This window comes from Camelina sativa, chromosome 11 (genome assembly GCF_000633955.1).
Source record: "Camelina sativa cultivar DH55 chromosome 11, Cs, whole genome shotgun sequence".
NCBI classification, from domain to species: Eukaryota; Viridiplantae; Streptophyta; class Magnoliopsida; order Brassicales; family Brassicaceae; genus Camelina; species Camelina sativa.
This window is the reverse complement of record NC_025695.1, coordinates 30,821,378-30,843,874: the sequence shown is the minus strand read 5'-3', so window position 1 is coordinate 30,843,874 and position 22,497 is coordinate 30,821,378. Positions and strand designations below refer to the sequence as shown.

The 22,497-nt window shown below is 34.5% G+C and overlaps 3 protein-coding genes and 1 non-coding gene across 7 annotated transcripts; 1 reads left to right on the top strand and 3 right to left on the bottom strand.

Moving 5' to 3' along the window:
• On the bottom strand, nt 846-1,934 carry LOC104728528 (pentatricopeptide repeat-containing protein At1g62910-like). Its single transcript, XM_019232012.1, has one exon. It carries the CDS (start codon nt 1,932-1,934, stop codon nt 846-848), a length of 1,089 nt encoding a protein of 362 aa, XP_019087557.1.
• On the bottom strand, nt 2,906-4,926 carry LOC104728527 (pentatricopeptide repeat-containing protein At1g63330-like). Of its 4 annotated transcripts, XM_019232214.1 has the most exons (3): nt 4,463-4,926; nt 3,735-4,316; nt 2,906-3,632 (listed from the first exon to the last, which is right to left on the bottom strand). In XM_019232214.1, the coding sequence occupies exons 1-3, from the start codon at nt 4,924-4,926 to the stop codon at nt 2,906-2,908; spliced, it is 1,773 nt and encodes a 590-aa protein (XP_019087759.1). The 4 variants fall into 4 exon arrangements, with proteins under 4 accessions (XP_019087759.1, XP_019087758.1, XP_019087757.1 ...); XM_019232213.1 differs by having other exon boundaries at nt 2,906-4,316; XM_019232212.1 differs by having other exon boundaries at nt 2,906-4,357; nt 4,492-4,926.
• LOC104724749 lies at nt 19,435-20,135 on the bottom strand. Its single transcript, XM_010443293.1, has 2 exons — nt 19,907-20,135; nt 19,435-19,654 (listed from the first exon to the last, which is right to left on the bottom strand). The coding sequence occupies exons 1-2, from the start codon at nt 20,090-20,092 to the stop codon at nt 19,454-19,456; spliced, it is 387 nt and encodes a 128-aa protein (XP_010441595.1). The 5' UTR covers nt 20,093-20,135; the 3' UTR covers nt 19,435-19,453.
• On the top strand, nt 22,112-22,191 carry TRNAL-UAG. Its single transcript has one exon. It is a non-coding gene; the product is annotated as a tRNA-Leu (tRNA).

The window sequence follows — 22,497 nt, the reverse complement described above, 5'->3', positions numbered from 1 at the left end:
ATGATCATATGAAGAAGAAGGAAGAGAAGACCGCCCTCGAGCATCAAGTGGAACTAATCGACGCTAAAATATCCCAACTGAATCAAATATTGGGTGGAGAACTTGTCGACTTAGAGACAGAGCACACGAGGTTAGAGGTTATGAGAGAGATTGCGCAGGCCGATGTCGAACAGTGTGTGGTTCCTCCTCCTCTTAATCGGTTTTAAAAAGTGAATTCCATTTTACCGTCGTCTCGTCTTCTTTATGAACTCTGAACTTTTTTTTTTATTTATTTTTGTAATGTTTAATATTAATATAATTTAGTCGTAAAACTATAACAAGTCGTATAAATCAATCGTTTGCTTGTGATAACTCAGCCATAACTTACAATAACTCAGCTGTCACATGAATCGACGAGACCTTTCGTTTTCCTATGAATATTATAACTCAGCCGTGAAGTCATATAAATCAGCCATTTATTTTCAGATTGTTTCTTGTGATAATTCAGCTATAACTTTACTATAAATCAGCCTCAAACTGAGAGTAGATACTAAAATGTGGAAGCATAAAAGGTGGATAATAGCCTTACAAGAGCTTAACAAAATATATAAAACAATATCCAACAATCTTATACTGTCTAATCAAGGTACATAGATATTTTCTCTGGTTATAATTAAAGATATGAGTAACTTAAAAATGAGGTTTTAGATATGTACATATGTCAAAGGATGCTTAGACTTATAAAACCCCTTTATGAGAGTAGTGTATGTCACTACATTTGGGAGGCAATCCTTGCTAACCATGAACTCAAACATATGCTTAGCCTTACCCATTGATCAATGAATTGTAAGTGAAAATATCAGGATCTATTGTCTTCGGATCATCTCCTCATACAAAATTTCCGCCTCTAAAAGCTTCCCTTCTTTCACAAACGCATCGATCAAAGCATTGAAAGTAACGACGTTGGGGTTGATTCTCCTCTCGATCATATAAGTAAGTAAACGAGAGGCATCGCTCCATCGTCCGTAATTACAAAGGCAACTTATGAGGGAGCTGTAGGTAAAAATATCTGGTTTGATTCCATTGGTCTCCATTTCATTGAACAGGTCAATAGCATCATTCACATGTTTGTATTTGCAGAGACCATCAATGACTGTGTTGTAAATTACAACATCAGCCTCTATTTGCCCTTTCTCCATCTTCATGAGCAAAGTTAAAGCCAAATCAGTATCACCTCTCTTACATAATCCATTAGCTATTGTACTATAAGTAAACAGATCTGGCTGACAGCCTTTGGCAACCATCCGGTCAACTAAGGCCACAGCTTCAGAAGCTCTGTTGTGAAGAAAAAGGTCATGAATCAGAGTGTTAAATGTAACGGCATTAGGTTGATATCCCATTGCCACCATCTGATCAACCAAAGCTACGGCATCTGAAATCCTCTTACTGTGACAGTATCCATTGACAAGAGAAGAAAGCGTGACAACATCGGGCTCATAGCCGAGTTTCATCATCTTTCCCAGAATAGCTAAAGCAAGAGGGAGTTGAGAGCGGCGGCAGAAACAGTTTATGAGAATATTGTAAGTATAGAGATTATGTGAAATTCCCAAATTTTGCATCTGTTTGCCCAGAGAGATGACAACATCAAACCTCTTCATCTTAGCAATAGCACTCAACAGTTTACTGAACTCAATGATTGAAGGAAAAGGACGAGACTTGACCATAACACTGAACAGATCAACAACATCGTCTAATTTAATATCACTCATCCCATTTCTACTCAATATCTCTCTGTAATCACCACTGAGGCTAGCATAAGCTCGCACCCGGTAACAACATAAACTGCAATGGCCAAACGAAGTAGGAGCAGTTCTAGGGTTACCTTTCTGAAGAAGACTCCGATGACCAAACCTATTTCCCGTCGTCAAAGATGCAATCGCAAGCAAACTCCTCATCTTCAGCTGATTTTGGGTTTCTTCTCAATTTCTCTAACTAAAAATATCTGAGCAAATCCTCTCTGGTTCAACCAGAAAGAGTTTAAAAAAAAAACACTTGTGCACCGCCGTTGGATTATTTTATGTATTTGACGGTCAAGATTTAATTTAATCATTTCTAATTTTACTAACCGACCGATTCACTCTGACTTCTAGACGGTTTTTTTTTTTTTGGCATATCCTTCCATATAAAGGCAGCAAAAGCTTCTACATTAAAAGCTTTTGCTGCCGAGTAAAAGAGCAAAAGGTAAAGAGTAAAGGTTAGTGTTCCAAGAAATCAATTATTGCTAGAATGCTTCGAGTAAGGTACTAATTATCATCTCTTCATCTTCTAAAAAATTTGCCTCATAAACGATTCGCCAAAATCTGCAAAACAAAAAGGAAATTTTCATTCAAGGATTTGTACCTATTATAAAAACTTCAGCCAATGTACAAAAGCGTGACACTACTTTTCTAGTACCACGGATTTAGAAGATGAATGTAAGATTGTAGCTAACAACATCATACAACAATCCAGTCAGAAATAAATATGAGTCTAATAAACTATAAAAGGAAAAGATGGTTTTGCAGAACTCAGAACAAATATGCAAGTTACTCATCTAAAACCGCACAATCAACCTATATAATTTCCATATATGAAGGCAAACAAAATCTAGAATGAGAAAATTTAAAGAAGCTGTAAAGTGACAGAACCTATTTTGTTTCCCTGCCTGTGATTGTGAGATGAGAGTTTGTGGGTGTGACTAAAGGCATTGGTTATATATGTTTATGTAGAGAACGAAGAGATTAACCTAATTTCCTATTATAAGACAACTTCATAAAACTTACACAAGACAACAAACCAAATTGTTTTAAGAAATACATGTAACACAAGCACTTTATTCACCTCACAGACGCCTTGCCACTCCTCTTCTCTTGAGGATTCAACTATTTTAAGAGAGCACATCGAGGAAGCTTTTGTCCAATCTTCCATCATGTAACATATTAGTCACCAAGCCAAAGGTCGAAGCATCTCCAACAAACCCGCAACTCCTCATTTCGTTGATGAGTTCTGCTGATGCTGCTTTGTCACCATCTCTTAGATGTGCCCTGATCAGCGTATTATAGGTACCACTACTTGGGGGATAACCATCTACTTTCATTTCTCTAAACAAGGCATCTGCTTCCTGTAATAGGCGTTTACTACAAAATCCTGAGATCATTGTATTGTAGGTTACAACGTTAGGCTTCACTCCTTTAAGGTTGAGGGTACAAAATAGATCCCACCCATCTTCCACCTTCCCAACCTTGCACATCCCTTCAATCATAATATTATATGTGACAATACTAAGTTCCAGTTCACTCTTTTGCATATACTCGAAGATCACCAAGGCCTTCTCTAGCTTCCCGTTTTTACAAAGTCCATCTAACAAAACGTTGTAAGTCACGATACTGGGAGGCACACCATCAAATTCCATCTTTTTGAATACCATTTGGGCATGCTCACAATCATCAGCTTGGAAAAATCCTTGGATAAGGGTATTGTAAGTGAATGTGTCTCCAACCAATCCTCTTTGAGACATCTGGCGGAAGACTTCCATACCTTCTTCTACTTTCTTAGACTTACAAAATCCTTTTATAAGAGTATTATATGTCACTATGTCTGGGAGACAATCCTTGCTAACCATCAAAGAAAACATATGCTTGGCCTCGTTTAGACGATCGTGCATGCAAAACCCATTGATTAATGAATTGAACGTGACAATATTAGGATCGATAGACCTTTGAATCATCTCCGCATACAATTTCTCAGCTTCTAGAAGCTTCCCTTCTTTCACAAACGCATCGATCAATGCGCTGAAAGTGACTACATTTGGGTTGATTTTCCTCGCAATCATATCTCTAAGTAGTTGAGAGGCATTCGTCCATCTTCCGTAATTACAAAGGCAACTTATGAGGGAGCTGTAGGTAAAAACATTAGGTCTAATTCCTTTGCTTTCCATTTCGTTGAACAGGTTGAAAGCATCATCCACATGTTTGAATTTGCAGAGACCATCAATGATTGTGCTGTAAATAACAACATCAGCCTCTAATTTTCCTTGTTCCATCTTCTTGAGCAGATGTAAACCCAAATCGATATAACCTCTCTTACATATTCCATTTACCACCACACCATAAGTAACCAGATTTGGTTGACAACCTTTCTCAGCCATCCGGTCAACTAAAGCCACAGCTTCGAAAGCTTTGTTGTGGAGAAAAAGGCCATGAATCAGAGTTGTAAATGTCACCGTATTAGGTTGATATCCCATTTCCACCATCTGATCAACCAAAGCAACTGCCTCTGAAATCCTCATACCGTGGCAGCAGTATCCATTGAGAAGCGAAGAAAGCGTGACAACATCGGGCTCATAGCCGAGTTTCATCATCTTTCCGAGAAGAGCTAAAGCAAGAGAGATTTGAGAGCGTCTAACAAAAACAGTTAATCAAAATGCTGTAANCTGTGGCAGCAGTATCCATTGAGAAGCGAAGAAAGCGTGACAATGCTAGGCTCATAGCCGAGTTTCATCATCTTCCCCAAAATAGCTAAAGCAAGAGAGACTTGAGAGCGTCGACAAAAACAGTTAATCAAAATGCTGTAAGTATAGTGATTATGAGAAATCCCCAACTTGTGCATCTGCTCGCCCAAGGAGATGACAACATCAAACTTCTTCATTTTGGCAATGGTACTCAACAATTTACTGAAATCAATAATTGAAGGCAAAGGACGACACTGAACCATATCACCGAACAAACCAATCGCATCGTCTAACTTCAAATCCTGTAATTTCCCATTTCTTCTACTCAGTTTCTCTCTGTAATCAGAAAAAGATCGTCTCCAACAAAGAGCAGGAGCGCTTCCAGGATTACCTCTCGCCAGAGTAAGCCGATGAATATATCTCTTGCCCGTCATCGAAATCGCAATTGATCTCCTCATCCTCTTGACTGCTTCGAAATGGCTCTTCAGAATGATTCTCTTGCAACTTGCAAGTGAGTGAAGTTGTGAACACTGCACATAATCGAATAAACCCTATAATCGGTTCAATGTCGATTCGGTTACAGCTGGTTTTCTTTAACCGGTATACTTTACTTTATTGTCACCATCATTAGGCATAAAACGCGGCGTTGTCATTACCACAACAACTTCATCATATCACTGACCTCCTAAATGATGAGATTGCACAAAAGGCTAATAATGTAAAGCACACTGACTAATGAAAGGATTGGAAATTAGATAAAAATATTTCCATTTAATGGATAATACCAAAAACCAAAGTCTCTATCATACATGTGGAAACAAGCTTACAATATATAGAACATATATAATTAAACAAAAAAGGGACTTTTAATACATGAAAAAGATACTCACCTAAGAAATGGAAAATAATTATTTTAAAATAAACAGACTTTAGAGTCACGAGTTGATAAGGTAAAACTGAAAATCACTGCTTCTCAGAGACTTTGAGGGACAACCACCAAAGGTAACAATTTTTGCACATGATTTCATAGTCTCCATAGCGGAGAGAATGGAGACCGTTATCCAAATAACACATCACAGCACAAACGAGTGAAGGGAGTAACGAGCTGTCAGGATAGAGATGGGAGGTTGTGTATGAGTTTTTCCGGGCCGTCTTATAACAAGATAACTCAAACAGAAAATCATTACCGGTTGCCATGACACCCACAGACAGCAGAGGATAATGATGTGCATCAAACATCTGGAGGTAATGGACGACCATAACCTCATTCCCTTGACAAATACTTAGTACCCCACATGCTAAGGTGGCATCAATATCAGCCGGTAAATTTCGACTGAGAATATCAATCCCACGCTGGATATCTCTATCCTCAGCCACAACCCTTAGCCCTTCGTAGTAAAAGGGAATGGGGTTGCCAGCTTTAAAGCATTTGACGAAGAAAGGCATGTACCGCCCTTCAATTTGGAGGCCACCATCAGGGGCATTGGATGTGTTGATTTGTGATGGATCAGTACAAAGGCAATATATAGCAGCTCTCTTTAGAACTTCTTTACTGTATACTGCATTTTTTCCCCTACGACCAGCCCTTAAAATAGAACCAAGTGACCACCATCGATCTTCTGCAGCAACGGAAACGATTTTTATGAAAACATCGTAGAGGAGATCCGACATCTTGGGTGCTCGAGCGGACATAGTGTTGTTAACAATAATTTTATTCTAGTTTGTAGTTGAGAGGTAATAGACTAAAGAAACTGAAATACTTGTATATATAGAGAGATAGCATAAAAGTATATTATTTGGTTGGGCAGAATACAAGAAAGCCATAACTTTATTATAACTCAGCCGTCACATGAATCGACGAGACCTTTCGTTTTCCCTTAAATACCATAACTCAGCCGTCAAGTCGTATAAATCAGTCGTTTGCTTTCAGATTGTTTCTTGTGATAACTCAGCCATAACTTTACTATAACTAAGTCGTAACATGAATCGACTAGACTTTTCGTTTTCCCGTAAATATTATAACTCAGCCGTCAAGTCATATATATCAGCCATCTACTTCCAAATTATTCCTTGTGATAACTCAACCATAACTCACTATAACTCAGCCATCACATGAATCGATGAGACCTTTCGTTTTCCCGTAAAACTATAACTCAGCCGTCAAGTCATATAAATCTGCCATTTACTTTCGTTTCTAATTTCAGATTATTTCTTGTGATAACTCAGCCATAACTCACTATAACTCAGCCATTACATGAATCGACGAGACCTTTTGTTTTCTCGTCACACTATAACTCAGCCGTCAGCAATATTTTGGCGGGAAACCATAAGTTAACCTAATAATAGACGAGACCTTTCGTTTTCATATTGTTTTTCCTTTATATTCTCCTCATTCATATGTCTGACTCTCTTTCATCTCATTCTTCGTTTCTATTGTTTCTCTTTATACACTTCTAAATCACAGATATGTCTATCTGTTACATCTTCCTATCGACATGGAAGTTGTTCCTCATATCGATGGACAGTTTTTTAGAGATGTCGAAGCGATCATTTGCACCACTGATCGGGAGAATATTCCGGTCCTAAACCCTGGTGTGGGTTCCTGGGTTGACACAACCACTGTTACGTGGTTCAAGTTCCTTCACGTTCTCTCTATCGGGATTGGAGTAATACTTCAACACAACTGGCACCATGCGTGGCCGACGTACCACTTGATTTCCTTCCACTTTAAGAGATGATGGTTTCTCCTCCTTGCGGTAAGATCACTAAAACAAACCACCATATTGATATTATTCTATACTCTTATCGTTTTTTTCCTTTAATTGTAGGGTAAATACACGTGGGATCCAAAGCATACTTTAATGGTCTGGACGCAGTTTAATTTGGTGGCTAGAACGTTATTTAGAGCCCAGATGCGTGCACTCAAGAGGATATGGGCGAGTGGTGGCAATAAACCCCAGATGCTGACTAGCATAGTTTGGAATGATTTGGTCGATATGTTTGAAGAATTTGGCCCAGATGACGTCGGTTTCTGAAAGTGATTTCCATTTTACTTTCGTGTCGTCTTCTATATGAACTATGAACTATGATTTTGTGTTTTTTTTTTTTTTTTTTTTCGTTTATGTTGTACCTTCATATTAATATAAATCAGTCGTTATTTCGATATCTCAGCCATTACGGAATGATAACTCAACCACAAAGTTCGATAAGTCAACCACAATATTTGATAACTCAGCCATCACTTTATCTTAATTATTTACATAACTCAGTCGTGAATAACGATAACTCAGCCAACCCTCAAATTAGAATGTGTAAAAATCACTCTAAGTCTATAAATATACCTTTTAATTTTGTTTTAATGATAGTAATATTCATATTTCCATTCTAAATTTAAATTTTGAGTAATAATAATTTTAATATTCAATGGTTGGAGAAATACTTTTATAAAAATAAAATTCGAAATTCGAAAAATAATAATTTAATTATTTTGAATAATATATTGTGAAAAAGCTCACTTTATGAATTTATTATGCATGTGGATTTGAGCAGGCACATAATTAGTGATTTTTTGTGTTTCCCTAACAACACTTTTTGTGACATCGAGAGACATTTTAATATTTATTAGGAATCTGACAGAACGAAAGATCCAGCAAAGAAAGAAGAATATGTTTTCATATTAATGAGAAGACCCTAAACGATAATTCAACCGTCATAAACTATAACTCAGCCATCACTCCAATTATAAGACTAAATAACCGAACAAACCGAACCGAACCAAAAAATTAATTTTTCCCCTTTTGGTATTTTTTGTACAGGTATTTTCGATTAATTACGGTTATATTCGGCTTGCTATCGGTTATATTAAGTTAATCTACCTAATTTGGATAACATTTGGGTTATTTATGGTTACATATTAATCTAACCGGCCTATAACCGGAGATAACCGAAAAGTAATTTCAAAAATTTTTAAAATTGAAATGGTTATCATATTAGTAAACCCAAATTACCACCTTAAACCAAACACATTAGAACCAAAACCAAACTGTTAAATTAAAACCCATAATGTTGGAAATATGAACCCTACATCCCAAACCCTAACCCTAACCCTAACCCTAACCCCTAAATGTCATGTTTTGAATGTTTGACACATTTTGATCAGAATATGTAAAAATCACTCTTTGTCTATAATTATTACTTTTTATTGGTTATAATAATAGTAATATACATATTTCCATTCTAAATTGAGTTATAAAAATTTTAATTTACAAATATCTCATAAGTCAGCCGTTTATTTCGATAACTCAGCCATATAGTCAAATTTTGTTAAAAAAATTTCTAAAGTTTGAATTCAAATTTTGAATTCCTTTTTAATAATAAATCTTAAAAAATGTATTTCTTACGCGTGTGGATGATAACAAGAAACATAATTATAGTTTGTGTCTCTCCAACAATACTTTTTGTATTCTCAAGAAGGTATGTAATAAATTAATATGGTCGTTGCATAACTCAACTGTAACACCATTAATATGGCTGCTGCATAACTCAGCCGTAACATCAATGTTAATTTAATATACTACCCCAAGTCAATCGTGTAAAGTACATAACTCAGCCGTCACGTATAGTATTGTTAAACGACGTCGTTTGATTTATTGTTTTAGTATAAATGATGGGATTGTAGTGATTTTGTGCTTTAGTAATTGAGTGAAAATGATGGCTCAGAGAGATATCTACGGTGGCAACTCCAGGGCTGACGAGAAAACTGCTTCTGAAGCACTAACTGAGGTACATCTCTGGACCATCTGAAATCTCTAAGCATTATCGTAATATTGTGTTTGTGGTAATGTAGATGAAAATGAAAATGAGGTACGGCAAAATCTGGAGGCGCGACAAGGGCATTCCAGTCTGGTGTAATTGTGGTGCATTGCTTCTCGTTGCCAGATCTAATGATCCTAGCACGAGGGGAGAATTTTATTTCAGTTGTCCGTATGAAATCACAGATGTAAAGATTTCTGTACTCTTATTTTTGTGTTCTGCATCTTGAGATGAAGCAGGACTTGGATGCAGCCAAGAAGCGCATTGAGACTCAAGAAGAAATTTTCTTGAATATGGAAAAGAAATATGATGCGCTAGAGAAGAAGTTTGAGAGCTTGAACAAGTATCTGTGAGCTTAGTCAAACTCTGTTTTTTTTTTTTTTTGGAATTGGTATGAACTCTCTATGTAGTGGTGTTTTATCAATCTATTTTCCTAACTCATCCATTACTTTGTTATAACTCAGTCGTCATAAACTATAACTCAGCTAACCATCCAATTAGAGGACTAAATAACCAAACCGATCAAACCGAACCGAACCGAAAAAATAATTTTCCCAATTTGGTATTTTTGTATTGGTATGTTTGGTTAATTTTGGTTATATTCGGCTTACTTTCAGTTATATTAGGCTAATCTACTTAATTACAATATATTTTGGGTTATTTATGGTTATATATTAATCTAACCGACCCATAACCGGAAATAACCAAAACATTTTACAAAAAAAATCAAATGGAAATCATATTGGTATATACATATTACCACCTTAAATTAAACACGTTAAAACAAATTAGAACCAAAACCAAAAAACAAATAATGTTATTCATCTGAACCTTACATCTCAAACCCTAAACCCCAACCCTAACCCTAACCCCTAAATGTCATGTGTTGTATGTTTTACACATTCTGATGAGAATGTGTAAAAATCAATCTTTCTCTATAATTATTACTTTTTATTGGTTATAATAATTGTAATATTCATATTTCAATTGTACATTTAAAATTTGAGTTATAATAATATAAATTTACAAATATTTCATAAGTCAGCCGTGTAACTCAATAACTCAGCCATCACTTAGTCACTTTGTCGGAATTTTTTTCTTTTTTTATTCGAATTTTGAGTTCAGTTTTTTTATTATTTTGTATAATATATTGTGAAAAAGCTAACTTTATGAATTTATTACGCGTGTGGATCTGAGCAGACACAGAATTATTGTTTGGGTTTCCCTAACAACACTTTTTGTAATATCGAGGCACGACACGAAAGACCAAACGAAGCCGTACCAAGTACATAACTCAGCCGTACGAAGTACATAACTCATCCATAACATATATGTTTATTTATTATTTACTTATAACTCAGCCGTGTGAAGTACATAACTCAGCCGTGTGAAGTACATAACTCAGTTGTAACATTGAAAAGATACTATAATATCCAAATGTTTTCAATATCCAAGTACAATTCCTACCAAAAGAAATCCAAATGTTTTCAATATCCAAGTACAATTCCTACCAAAAGAAATCCAAATGTTTTCAATATCCAAGTACAATTCCTACCACAAGAAATCCAAATGTTTTCAATATCCAAGTACAAGTTCTACCAAAAGAAATACAAATGTTTTTTACGTAAACTGATTCATAAAATCAGGTGCCTCATCGTAGATTTCTGCTGCCATTTTAACATGTATAGCCTGGATATTTTGATCACAGATTCCATCGAAAGACACACCAAGCGCTAGACATTCTATAAACTTTAAAGCGTACATGCCACAGTCACCAACCTGTACGTTTTGCGGGACCTTGGAGACTTTCCTCCTCCTGAAGGTAAACTGTTTGAAAGTAGGTTCACGATATTTGTGAGGAACGTTCTCGTTCATCATTGCTTGAATCATCCACGTAAACTTCCTACAAGTATTCAGCATCTTACCCTCACTTTCTTTGGTTACTTGTCCGACGATGCTATCATAGCAATCAATATGCCCCCTAAGCAGATCCACGTGCAGTGCCACCCAGTGATTGCCTCTAGTTTGTAGACCAATATACAGGTGATCCACATCTTTAATCCACTTCAAATTAGTCGTTTGATCTGAAGGTAACAAACCTTTAACTAAATCTTCATAACTATTGCCAGTGAATTTAAACAGCTTGGGTTTCATCTCGAACTGACAATGATCACGAACCATCGTCATGGTGAACCACGGGTCTACAAACACAATGTGTTTGTTGTCATATGGGAAGGGATCTCGGTTGTACCTATCCCTAAGGAGTCTCATATACGCGCCCATGTGCTGTAAAAAAGGTAACTGAATAAAGAACAATAACTCAGCCATTATGTTTTAAATAACTTAGACAACGACAACAATAACTAAGACATTAAGATAAACTTACTTCATCAGTAAGCCACCCATAGGTACCATATTCTTTTGGCCTCACTGGCCAGTCCTTTCGTTCGGTGATTAGCTCCCTATAGAATTCAATTTTGACTCCGCCTTTGCCTAACGGAATATTCCTAACAAACAAATAAACACAAGTTAATATAATGTTAACAAGCTGTGATTAACTTGTTAAGAAAAAGGGTCTAAAGGGTCATATTCGGCTTTCTTTAGAAAATCCAAAAGTTTATGCAACGTGACCAGATCAACAGGTGCCAAAGGATCATATATTCTAGGTCCAGGTGAACAGTTCTTCCTCATGCACGTCAGTCTGTTGTCTCCAATATAAGGGAAAATCCTGCTTGGATGAGCTTGTTGTGTATTCAATGCACTCCCATCCGGGGACAGCTTAACAATTCCAGCCTAAAAGCTTTAATTCTATCAAGCCTAATTTGTTCCTCTGCATCTTCCTCAGATTCAGGTTCAAGTGTGTTGGCTTCAGCAATAAACTGGTCTGTAATATCACATACACATACACTGCTTTCAGCAGCTTCTGCACCAGCTTCTCCCTTATTCAAACCTCCATGTAGTAAAATAGACAACGACCTAACAGCAGTAGGATTTTTAGGCTTTCTACCTCTACCTCTTTTCTTTTCCTGAATGTCTCCAGCCGCTACTTCTTTGGCCTTCTTTGCTGCAGCTACTTCTTTGGCCTTCTTTGGCGCAGCTACTTCTTTGGCCTTCTTTGCCGCCTGTAACTCTTTGGCCTTCTCTGTCACCTCTAACTCTTTGGCATTTCTCCTCGTGTAAGGCCATGTTTTTGTATCAGCTGGTTTCTTAGCAGCTGGAGACTACTGAAGGATATCAAGAGGATTATCAAAATCATCCATCAGATTCTTACTGATCCCATCCAAACCACTACCATCAACAGATTTCTTTTCTTGTATAACATAGCGAAGACAATTAACGATAATGATAACTCAACCTAAACATTCTGGAAAATCAGCCATAAAATTAAGATAAATCAGACATTACCGGAGGACTGTTGACAGAGTAGTTTTGTTGCATTTTTCCTAGAATGACTGGTGGACCTTTTGGTGTCTGTAGTTTTGCCTGAAGGTCCGGTGATATCAGGTCCTTTATTTTGAAATTTGAATACGTAGATGCCGTGTTTTGGCCAGTTTCCCCAACACCCATGGAAAGCACGTGATCTTTCATCTGTTTGAGATCACGCTCAAAAGGTCCAAACCTGGTATCAATCCTTTCGTTCATCTTCTTTTCTATTCTATCTCCAATCTTCTTCTCCAAATCCAGAGGCATATTTGCAATGTTTGTATCAAGGGTGTCAAACCTTGAGTTTGAGTTTAACCTGGACACCAAGTCAACGAGAGTTCTAACCGACACATCTTCCCCCGCATCTTCCTCCTCACTAGCCAACTGGAACAAATACACAAACTGTANAATACACAAACTGTCGTAAACAGGCTAACGAAAGGTTACATAAAATATAAACTCACTATACACCATATCACTTACCTTTTTTCCTTTCTTCTTCTTCTCCTGTGCAGCTCCTGCTCCTTCACCAGAATCACCACCCTGACTGTTGGAAACTTCCTCCTTATGGACTTTCCGCTTCTTTGCGGGAGGAGATTCAGACTCAACACCTGCTTTAGCTTTCTTTTTCTTTTTCTTCTTATCAATCTCCTTAACAGCCCAAAAACCTTTAACAAACTTATCCATATGTATGTCTTCGATCAGGCGATCAATTGTTGGGTCGTCTTCTTGATCTGGCCACATATGAAATAGATCGTAGCCATTTTCCTTCATAACCTTTTTACAGACACGCAGCTGTAACATAAGAGATTATGAAACCCATCAGTAAGTTTTAACTCAGCCATCTAAAACCATAAATCAGCCATCACTAAACCATAACTCAGCCATCTAAGACCATAAATCAGCCATCAAAGAACCATAACTCAGCCATAAAAGAACAATAACTCAGCCATAATTAAACCATAACTCAGCACTTACTATACTAAATAATAACTCAGTCATTACTAAACAATCACTCAACCACTGCTAAACCATATATCAGCCATCATTTAAACAATAATCAGCCAGTAACTATCAGTCTATCATAACACAATCAAAACCTTACCTCACCAAGCGCTTTGATCTCTTCAACAATAACCGTTTCCATCGTTGAATGTGTACGGTTTCCATGCCATCGGAGCAACGGTATGGCATCATCTTCAGCTGATGCATTCCCAAACCAATCTCCAAAGCATTTGATGGAATCATACGCCCAAGCCTGTAACACGGGTGTAAACCCACTAAGGGTGTACGATTTCCCCATAGTCCTCAACAAATTTATGCCATCAACAAGGGCTTCAAATGCTGACCGACCCCACAGATAAGTCTTCATTTCTTCATCATCAAAAACTCTTTTGGCACTTTCATATGGAATTCTAGAGTTATGATGCAAACCATAAAGTCCAATGTGTTGAAGAAGCAACAGCCCCAACCATTTACGATGATCAAGGTTTAGCCATTGCCGGCACACTTTCAGTCCTTCCCTGAGTTCATTTAATGATGGACCTTCCCCACCAGACACTTTCACAAGTCTGAAGAACTCTATGTGTTCCTCTTTAAGTTCAAATTGTTATGTCGGCATTGGGTCTATGTTTAACCCCGTCACATGAGCAAATTCATTCAACCCAAAAACCTGATAGGTTGACCATCGACCACAAACCAAACCTCCTTCTTATGTACCCTTAACTGGTTACATAGTAGGAAATGTATTATCTTACCAGACCAGACGAATTGGCTATCAAGTAGCATAGAGATTATTCCGATAGGTACAACCTTCGTTTTTTCCCACGCATCTTGTCCTATTGATTCCCTAATCACAGGGAGTTCTCCCATCCTGAAATTGGTATTAATATCTCTAAACTCTAGATTAGAGTTTCCTTCAGCGTATAGTCTGGGGAGGTAATCCCTTGCTTGTTCTTCAGAAATAATCACCATCGACATCTGATAAATAATATAATTCATAAGTAAATCATAAAATAAATCTGCCATAACATAAAACAAACTCATACACAAAGCATAACATAACTCAGCCACAAATACATAACTCAGATCTAAAGCACAAAATAACTCAGTCACCAATACAAAACTCATCCGTAACTCAGCCGCAAAATAAAACAAATCAGCCATCAAATAGAATAGATCTAACAAATCAGCCGTAAACCCTAAATGTAAATCAGCCATCGAATCGAATAGATCTAACAAATCAGCCGTTATTAACGACGGCGACAATCAGCCGTAAATCATCGATAAAAACCCACATTCAGCCGGAAAACTCGAAACTAAACACTCGACACATACCGGAACGTTTAAATGAAGACGAACACGACGAAGAGAGAGAGCGTCGACGAAGAGAGAGAGAGCGACGACGAAGAAAGAGAGTGCGACGACGAAGAGAGAGAGTGCGATGACGAAGAGAGAGAGAGAGAGCGAGCAAAGACGGCGAGAGATGACGGCGAGAGATTGACGGCGACAGAGTGGACAATGACAGAGTATCACCGACGACGAAGAAGAGTTTTTTTTTAGTAGTATTGGCGGTTTGTGAACAGTGAAAACTGTTCACTTTTCCTCTCTTTGATACAAACAAGAAAAAATAATTGTTGATCTGAAAAAAAAAACTGCTTAATGACATGTTAAATCATATCTGATGTGTATTTTAATTTGCTGATGTGTATTTTTTTTATTTTTTTTTTACCAAAATCGAAAAACTAAACCCAAGGGGTAAATTGTAATTACACCCAAGGCAATAAACATTTGAGCAATTTTAAGAAAATTGTTAGATATGAGTAATAAACCAACTTTTGGATAACATTTGAGTAATTTTTTCATAAGTAAATTGGTACATAGAAAAGGTCCGTCTAGTGTACGATGGTGTATGTGTTTACTTGATTCATTATATATATATAGATGGATTGGAGCAAATTGGTTCAATGCATAAAGAAATGTCTATCTATGTTGGTATTATTCTTTCCTCTATATTTGAATTATATTAGAATTGTTATTATTTTCTTTGGTAATTACTCGTTTGTGACGGTATATATAATACCAAAACTATGCTAAATTTTGTAATACTCATCTTAAATTTATTAAGATTAAGAAAAATATGAATGTTGTAACTATTGGATATATATCTATCTATTCTAGATTTCATTCTATATACCAAATACTATCTTAAAATGATAGCTCACACGCACGACGCGCGACAGGCGATGCATGACATGTGATGCGCCATACTCACAAAATAAGAAAAATATTTTTTAAATATTATATAGATGGATTGGATCAAATTGGTTCAATTCATAAAGAAATTTCTATCTATGTTGGTATTATTCTTTCCTCTATATTTGAATTATATTATAATTTTTATTATTTTCTTTGGTAATTACTCGTTTGTGACAGTATATATAATACCAAAACTATGCTAAATTTTGTAATACTTATATTAAATTTAATAAGATTAAGAAAAAAATATGAATGTTGAACTATTGGATATATATCTATCTATTCTAGATTTCACTCTATATACAAAATACTATCTTAAAATGATACCTCACACGTGCGATGTGCGACGTGTGATGCATGACATGTGATGCGCCATATTCACGAGAAAAATAAATTAAAATAAAAATCCAGTAATAGTTATTGTATAACACTTTGTGCAAAAATAAAAAAATTTAGTCTTTGATTTTTATCAAAATTAAATGTTCCAAATTATACAAATATTAAGTAAAGTCTTAGATAAACATAGAAGTTTTTTTAAAGCGGACCTCATAAAACCTACTAACGTTTGTTTTACCTACCCGAAGATATTATTTTAATCTTGAACCCTATATTCATGGACAATACTTGGGTTCACCCTAACCTGTTCATTCACCCCCTTATAAAATAAGGAAATAAAATCTGTATATATTATTATAAAATTAAAAACTTAAATCGTTTTTTTATAAAGCCAAACCGATATATAATTTTGTTCTAATTATAAAATCTAAACCTTAACCATCTCATTTGTATACCCAAACCGACATATGATTTCGTTCTAATTGTAAAATCTAAACCCTAACCATCTCATTTGTAAACTCAAACCGACGTATAATTTTGTTCTAATTATAAAATCTAAACCCTAATCACCTCATTTGTAAACCCAAACCGAAATATAATTATCTTTAAAATTTTGGTACCAAGGATCCATTTTCTTCATTCCATCACCTTTCAGCTGACGCCTAATGTTATGAACAATCTCTCTAGGGTCATATTGAGGTATGAAGGTACCCCAACCACTTCCAATCCCTTTGGAACCGTTGATAAGCATTGTAGGAATGATCGTAAAATAGCTGAAAAATCATTAACCAGTGTTAAAAGTCTAAAAGATAAATGTATTGCATTGAGTTGGGCAGATAATTAATGTGATGGTTCAATCTTTTTCTTGTCTTCAATCAAGTAGCAAAGGTGGTCGTCATCATCTTTGGGGAAAAAAACTCTTGCCATGGCTGATAGCTTTGTGAAAATATATTTGGGGTTGGAAGCGTCTCTACCACCCTGTGACCACAATCATAACAACGATGAGTACCATCAGAGAAATACACGAGAACAGTCAATTAATCTATCTATGATATAAAACTTAATTTTTCTGGTGTGATGTTTATTTAGGTCTTTAAAAACAATACGAAGGACAATGATGATCCCCTTATAACTTAGTCTAATGAGAACTGGACAAAGGTCACCTTTAAACCTGATATGAAGTTGTTCCACATGAATGAGTTTGAAGATGTTGTCATTGGTTTGATGACACTTTATAATTACCTTGATAAATATCTTTTATTTCTTGCAAAAAAGTGACTACTTTTTTCTCCATTTGTAGAGTGGTAGCTCCCAAAATCATGATGAGTACCAACATAGCTAAACGAGAACAATTGATTACTCTATATTTATTGAAAATCGATAATCAAACTGGCCATTTGGCACGAGTAAATACCTTTTTGTCCATTAGTAGTCTTTTGCTAGATTTTGTTGACTGTGATGATAACAACAAGTTTTTGATACATCAGAAGAGATTGCTCAACGATTACTTTTTGGTTGCTCTTGAACATAATATGTACGATTTTTCGGTTAGACCGTTTAAACCCATCAAACATGGAATAGATCCTTCGAAATTGACTTTAATAAAGAAGACTACTTCAACATTGATAAAATCATGGATCGAGACTTATGCTCCAGTCCAGTACTCGAGATGAGTCTTAGGCTGAACAAGAAATCAACATTAAAGAGTTCATATAATAAGCAATAACATATTTTAAAGTAATTTTCATAGATTAGCCACATGTAAAATTTTTAACCACTTCTTGTCAAAGTTAAATACAAAAATACACTTTAACCAAACCAGCTGCAATTTTTCTCGTTACGTTTATTAAGTCTCGTTAGCTACGATGACAACGAAACGGGAAAAAAAAAATTGATGTTATATGGCGTTTAATGTTTTAAAAAGTTAAGCTAAGAGCAGTACCAAGTCTAATTAATGCAAAGGAATCATAATCTTTTGTATGTGAGAAAAAGAATAAAAAGAGCCTAAGATCGAAGGAGTATGAATGTTGTTTTCCATCAAATTGTGTAGGCAAGGAAATGATTAATCGGATAAATATATGAAGTCGTTCATTATTTATTTTCCTATTTTGTACACAATAATTTTGATATAAGAACTATATGCAAAATAATTAGTGTTCATATTTTTTTTTTGTAATTTGATTGATTGGGAAAAAAAAGTATGAGGAATGGAATCTATGTGTTTAATGTGTTTTGTTGGAATTTGTTTTTTGTATTTAGAGTTATAAATTTTGATCGGCATTTTTTTGTTGGAATTTATGGTGTAATGTCTAATGAGCTATGATACATAGAAGATGTCCGAGAATTGGATAATCGAGCTTAAAATTATCATGTGTCTGTACCTCGTGGTAGCTAGTATTCCGAAGGCGACATATTGCGACATTCAAATTAATATATATATATATATATATATATATTTTTGAACAAAGAATGCGACATTCAAATTAGATTTAACAATCTTAGACCAAAGTGAAAATTTGGCAAAATCTAATTAAACACGTAGAAGTAGTGTATGTGTTTATTCTTTGATTTTTTTTTTTTTACTTAAGAAGTTTGTAGAAAGTTGTTAATAAATTTGCAAATAAATCATTAGAATTATGCAAATAAGAAAAAAGTTCCGAGCATTTTTGCATACGAGGGTAACAAATTTTTATATTCGTACTTTTAAATAAGGGGGTAAATGATTCTGAGCATTTTTATATTCTTCCTATTTAAATTATTATTTTTTAAAAAAAGTTTTTATATAATTGAAAAAAATACTTAGGACCAAATAGTTTTAATAAACAAATAAGATATTTGATCTCAACCTGTTTCCAACCTCGTATGACCATATATATTGGTAGGAATAAAATCGCGTGAAAGATTGAATTAGACGCGCAGGGAGAAAACCAACGAGGTACAACGAGAGTTCTCGTATCAAAAGCCCACATAATTGCATCTATTCAGTTTGATAAAAAAAAAAAACAATATTGCATCTATTCCAAATTATTAAGATGAAACTTATTTTTATTATGAAATATGATTTAAAAGACAAAAAGATGAAAGACACAAAGTTCCTTCAACAACAACTAACCAAAATGATTTCATATGCCCAAAATTCTTCTGATTTTCTTATTCTTAATTCTTAATATCATCACTCTTTGAAAGATACAATAGGCTCAACGAAGCCTCCATTTCAACGCGTTTCCTCTCTACAACTTCTTTGAGATTCTCGAGTTGTTTCTTAAAAGCAAGCAAGTCCTCCAACTTTAGGTTGGGAATCTCCTTCCTATTGTAGTTTCTGGCCCAGGGATTTTTTTCTTGCCTCTTCCTCAATTCCTGGAGTTTACATAAAATCTAGTGTTTGGTAGACATAAAATACAACAAAATAATCTATGAAGGCATTAAAAAAATATTATATTTATGCAATAGATGACACTCCAAAATGGATGACGTGATATATTTGGGTTCAAGATCTGTTTTTTAGGGGTTGAGTTAAAATCAAATGTAGTTTAAATTGGGATTCTATATTATAAAACGTAGTTTAAACAAAAACAAAGTTATAAAGAATATTAAACATGGGACACATACCTCCTCATACGCTTTGCTTAGTTCCAGTTGTTCCAGAAGCTGATCAAGTTTGGCTTGATTCTTGCGAATCCTAGCTTGCCTCGCAAGTGCATCAGCCTTCTTGAAAGTATCAATTTGGCGTTTAGAAAAAGTTATTTTCACTGAGATGTCATTGTCTTTCACATGATCAAGCTTTCTACTACCCATTTTTCTTTAGAAGCAAAAAAAAAAAAAAAAAAATTATGCTTAGAGAGATTTTTGTTATTGTTGTTGCTGTTGTTGTTGTTAGTACTTTACTCCATTATATAGATGATTTGGATCAAATTGGTTCAATGCATAAAGAAATGTCTATTTATGTTGGTATTATTCTTTCCTCCATATTTAAATTATATTATAATTATTATTATTTTCTTTGGTAATTACTTGTTTGTGACGATATATATAATGCCAAAACTATACTAAATTTTGTAATACTTATCTTACATTTATTAAGATTAAAAAAAAATATTATTGTTGAAACTATTGGATATATATCTATTTATTCTAGATTTCATTCTATTTACAAAATACTAGCTCACACGCTCGACGCGCGATGCATGACATGTGACGCGCCATACTCAAGAAAAAAAAAATATTTTTCAAACATTATATAGATGGATTGGATCAAATTGGTTCAATACATAAAGAAATGTCTATCTATGTTAGTATTATTCTTTCCTCTATATTTGAATTATATTATAATTGTTATTATTTTCTTTGGTAATTACTCATTTCCGACGATATATATGCTAAATTTTGTAATACTTATCTTAAATTTATTGAGATTAAGAAAAGAATATGAATATTATAACTATTGGATATATATCTATCTATTCTAGATTTCATTCTATATACAAAATACTATCTTAAAATGCTAGTTCACACGCAACATGAGATGGATGACATGTGACGACATGTCACGTCATACTCACGAACAAAATAATGTTTTTTCTAGCTAAATTAAAATAAAAATCGAGTAAAAGTTACTGTATAATCTTGTCCAAAAATGAAAAATATAGTCTTTGATTTTTCTCAAAATAAAATGTTCCAAATTATACAAATATTAGTAAAGTCTTAGATAAAATTGAAGTTTTTTAAAGCGCACTTCATAATAAAACCTACCAACGTTTGTTTTACCAATCTAAAAATATTACTTTAATCTTGAACCCTAAATTCAAATAGAAAAAAGTATGACATTTTATAGGTGTTATTAGACATCCAAATTAAATACTATCACATAAACTACTGTATACTATAAAATGGAAGCACATAATTCATGTATATATAGTGTCTAATCGGTGTTTAGGACCGCCGCGCCTAAGACGCTTTTTGTAACAATTTTACCTTTGTGATGTAAAGATATGACATGTACAGTCGTGAAGTAATATTGTGTAATATATAGGCATGACCAAAATTAAACCAAAACTTTATTTCAAACTGTAATTGGACTGTAGCTAAATTGTAAGCAGACCGTAACCGTATAAAATAGTTAAAAACGGTAACCGCTAATTATAAATATATAGTTAAATTATATCAACTATAATCGTTAATTAACCGTAACTGTATTAAAACTGTTGGTTAACCGTATATTTAAACCGTAATTGTTTTAAAAATATAATAAAATATACTAGTAATTATTTATTTAATATCAATCATATAATAATATTATATCAAATAATATTAACCGTATTACATTATCAAATAACCGTATATAACCGTAACCGTTTTAATCAAAACCGGATTTAACTGTAATTATTTAACCATTTATTAAACGGTTATAGTTATAATTAAACAAAAAATTTAACCGTGACAGTAATAACCGTAATCGTAGTCATGCGTAGCAATATGTAGTTCAAATCGATCGGTCACAAGTCACAAGTCACAAATCACAATAATGTGCAGTTACTAACTCTTGTGCTTGAATATTTACTAATTAGTTCTCGCGAACACCTTAATCAATCATCCCTTTTTTAAAAAAATTCTATGAGCATCTTAAATATATTACTTAGCAAATGGTACGAATGAAATTTAATAAATAGATTTACTTATATACTTGTCCCAAAAAAATAGTCAATCCCGAAGAAGACTTAACTCTTAAGAAATATTTAGAAAAGAAAAAAGAAAAATAATATTTTCTTTTCGAAATAAAGATATTAGTTGCAAAAACTCACAATGTCATAACAATGTGACAGTTTGGCCGAGTGGTCTAAGGCGCCAGATTTAGGCTCTGGTCCGAAAGGGCGTGGGTTCAAATCCCACAGCTGTCAATTATTATTTTTTTTGTTTTGTTTTTATGATAGTCTTTGACTCCTTTGTTCGTCTTTATTTTACAATCAATATCCGGATATTCCCCTTCAAATATTTTTTTACATCAACCAATCACATTCGATATTTGTTAAATCGGTCAACTTCAAGTAAACATGATCTGGAAATGAAAATATTATTATTTAATGGGTCAATTCCAAGTATGTATTGTTCTCATTCTAGTGATATATCTTAATTTGAATGGAACATTATGGAGGCAGAATAAAGCCTTGTGAAATTTACTTTGTGTTATCTATACCGCTCATAAG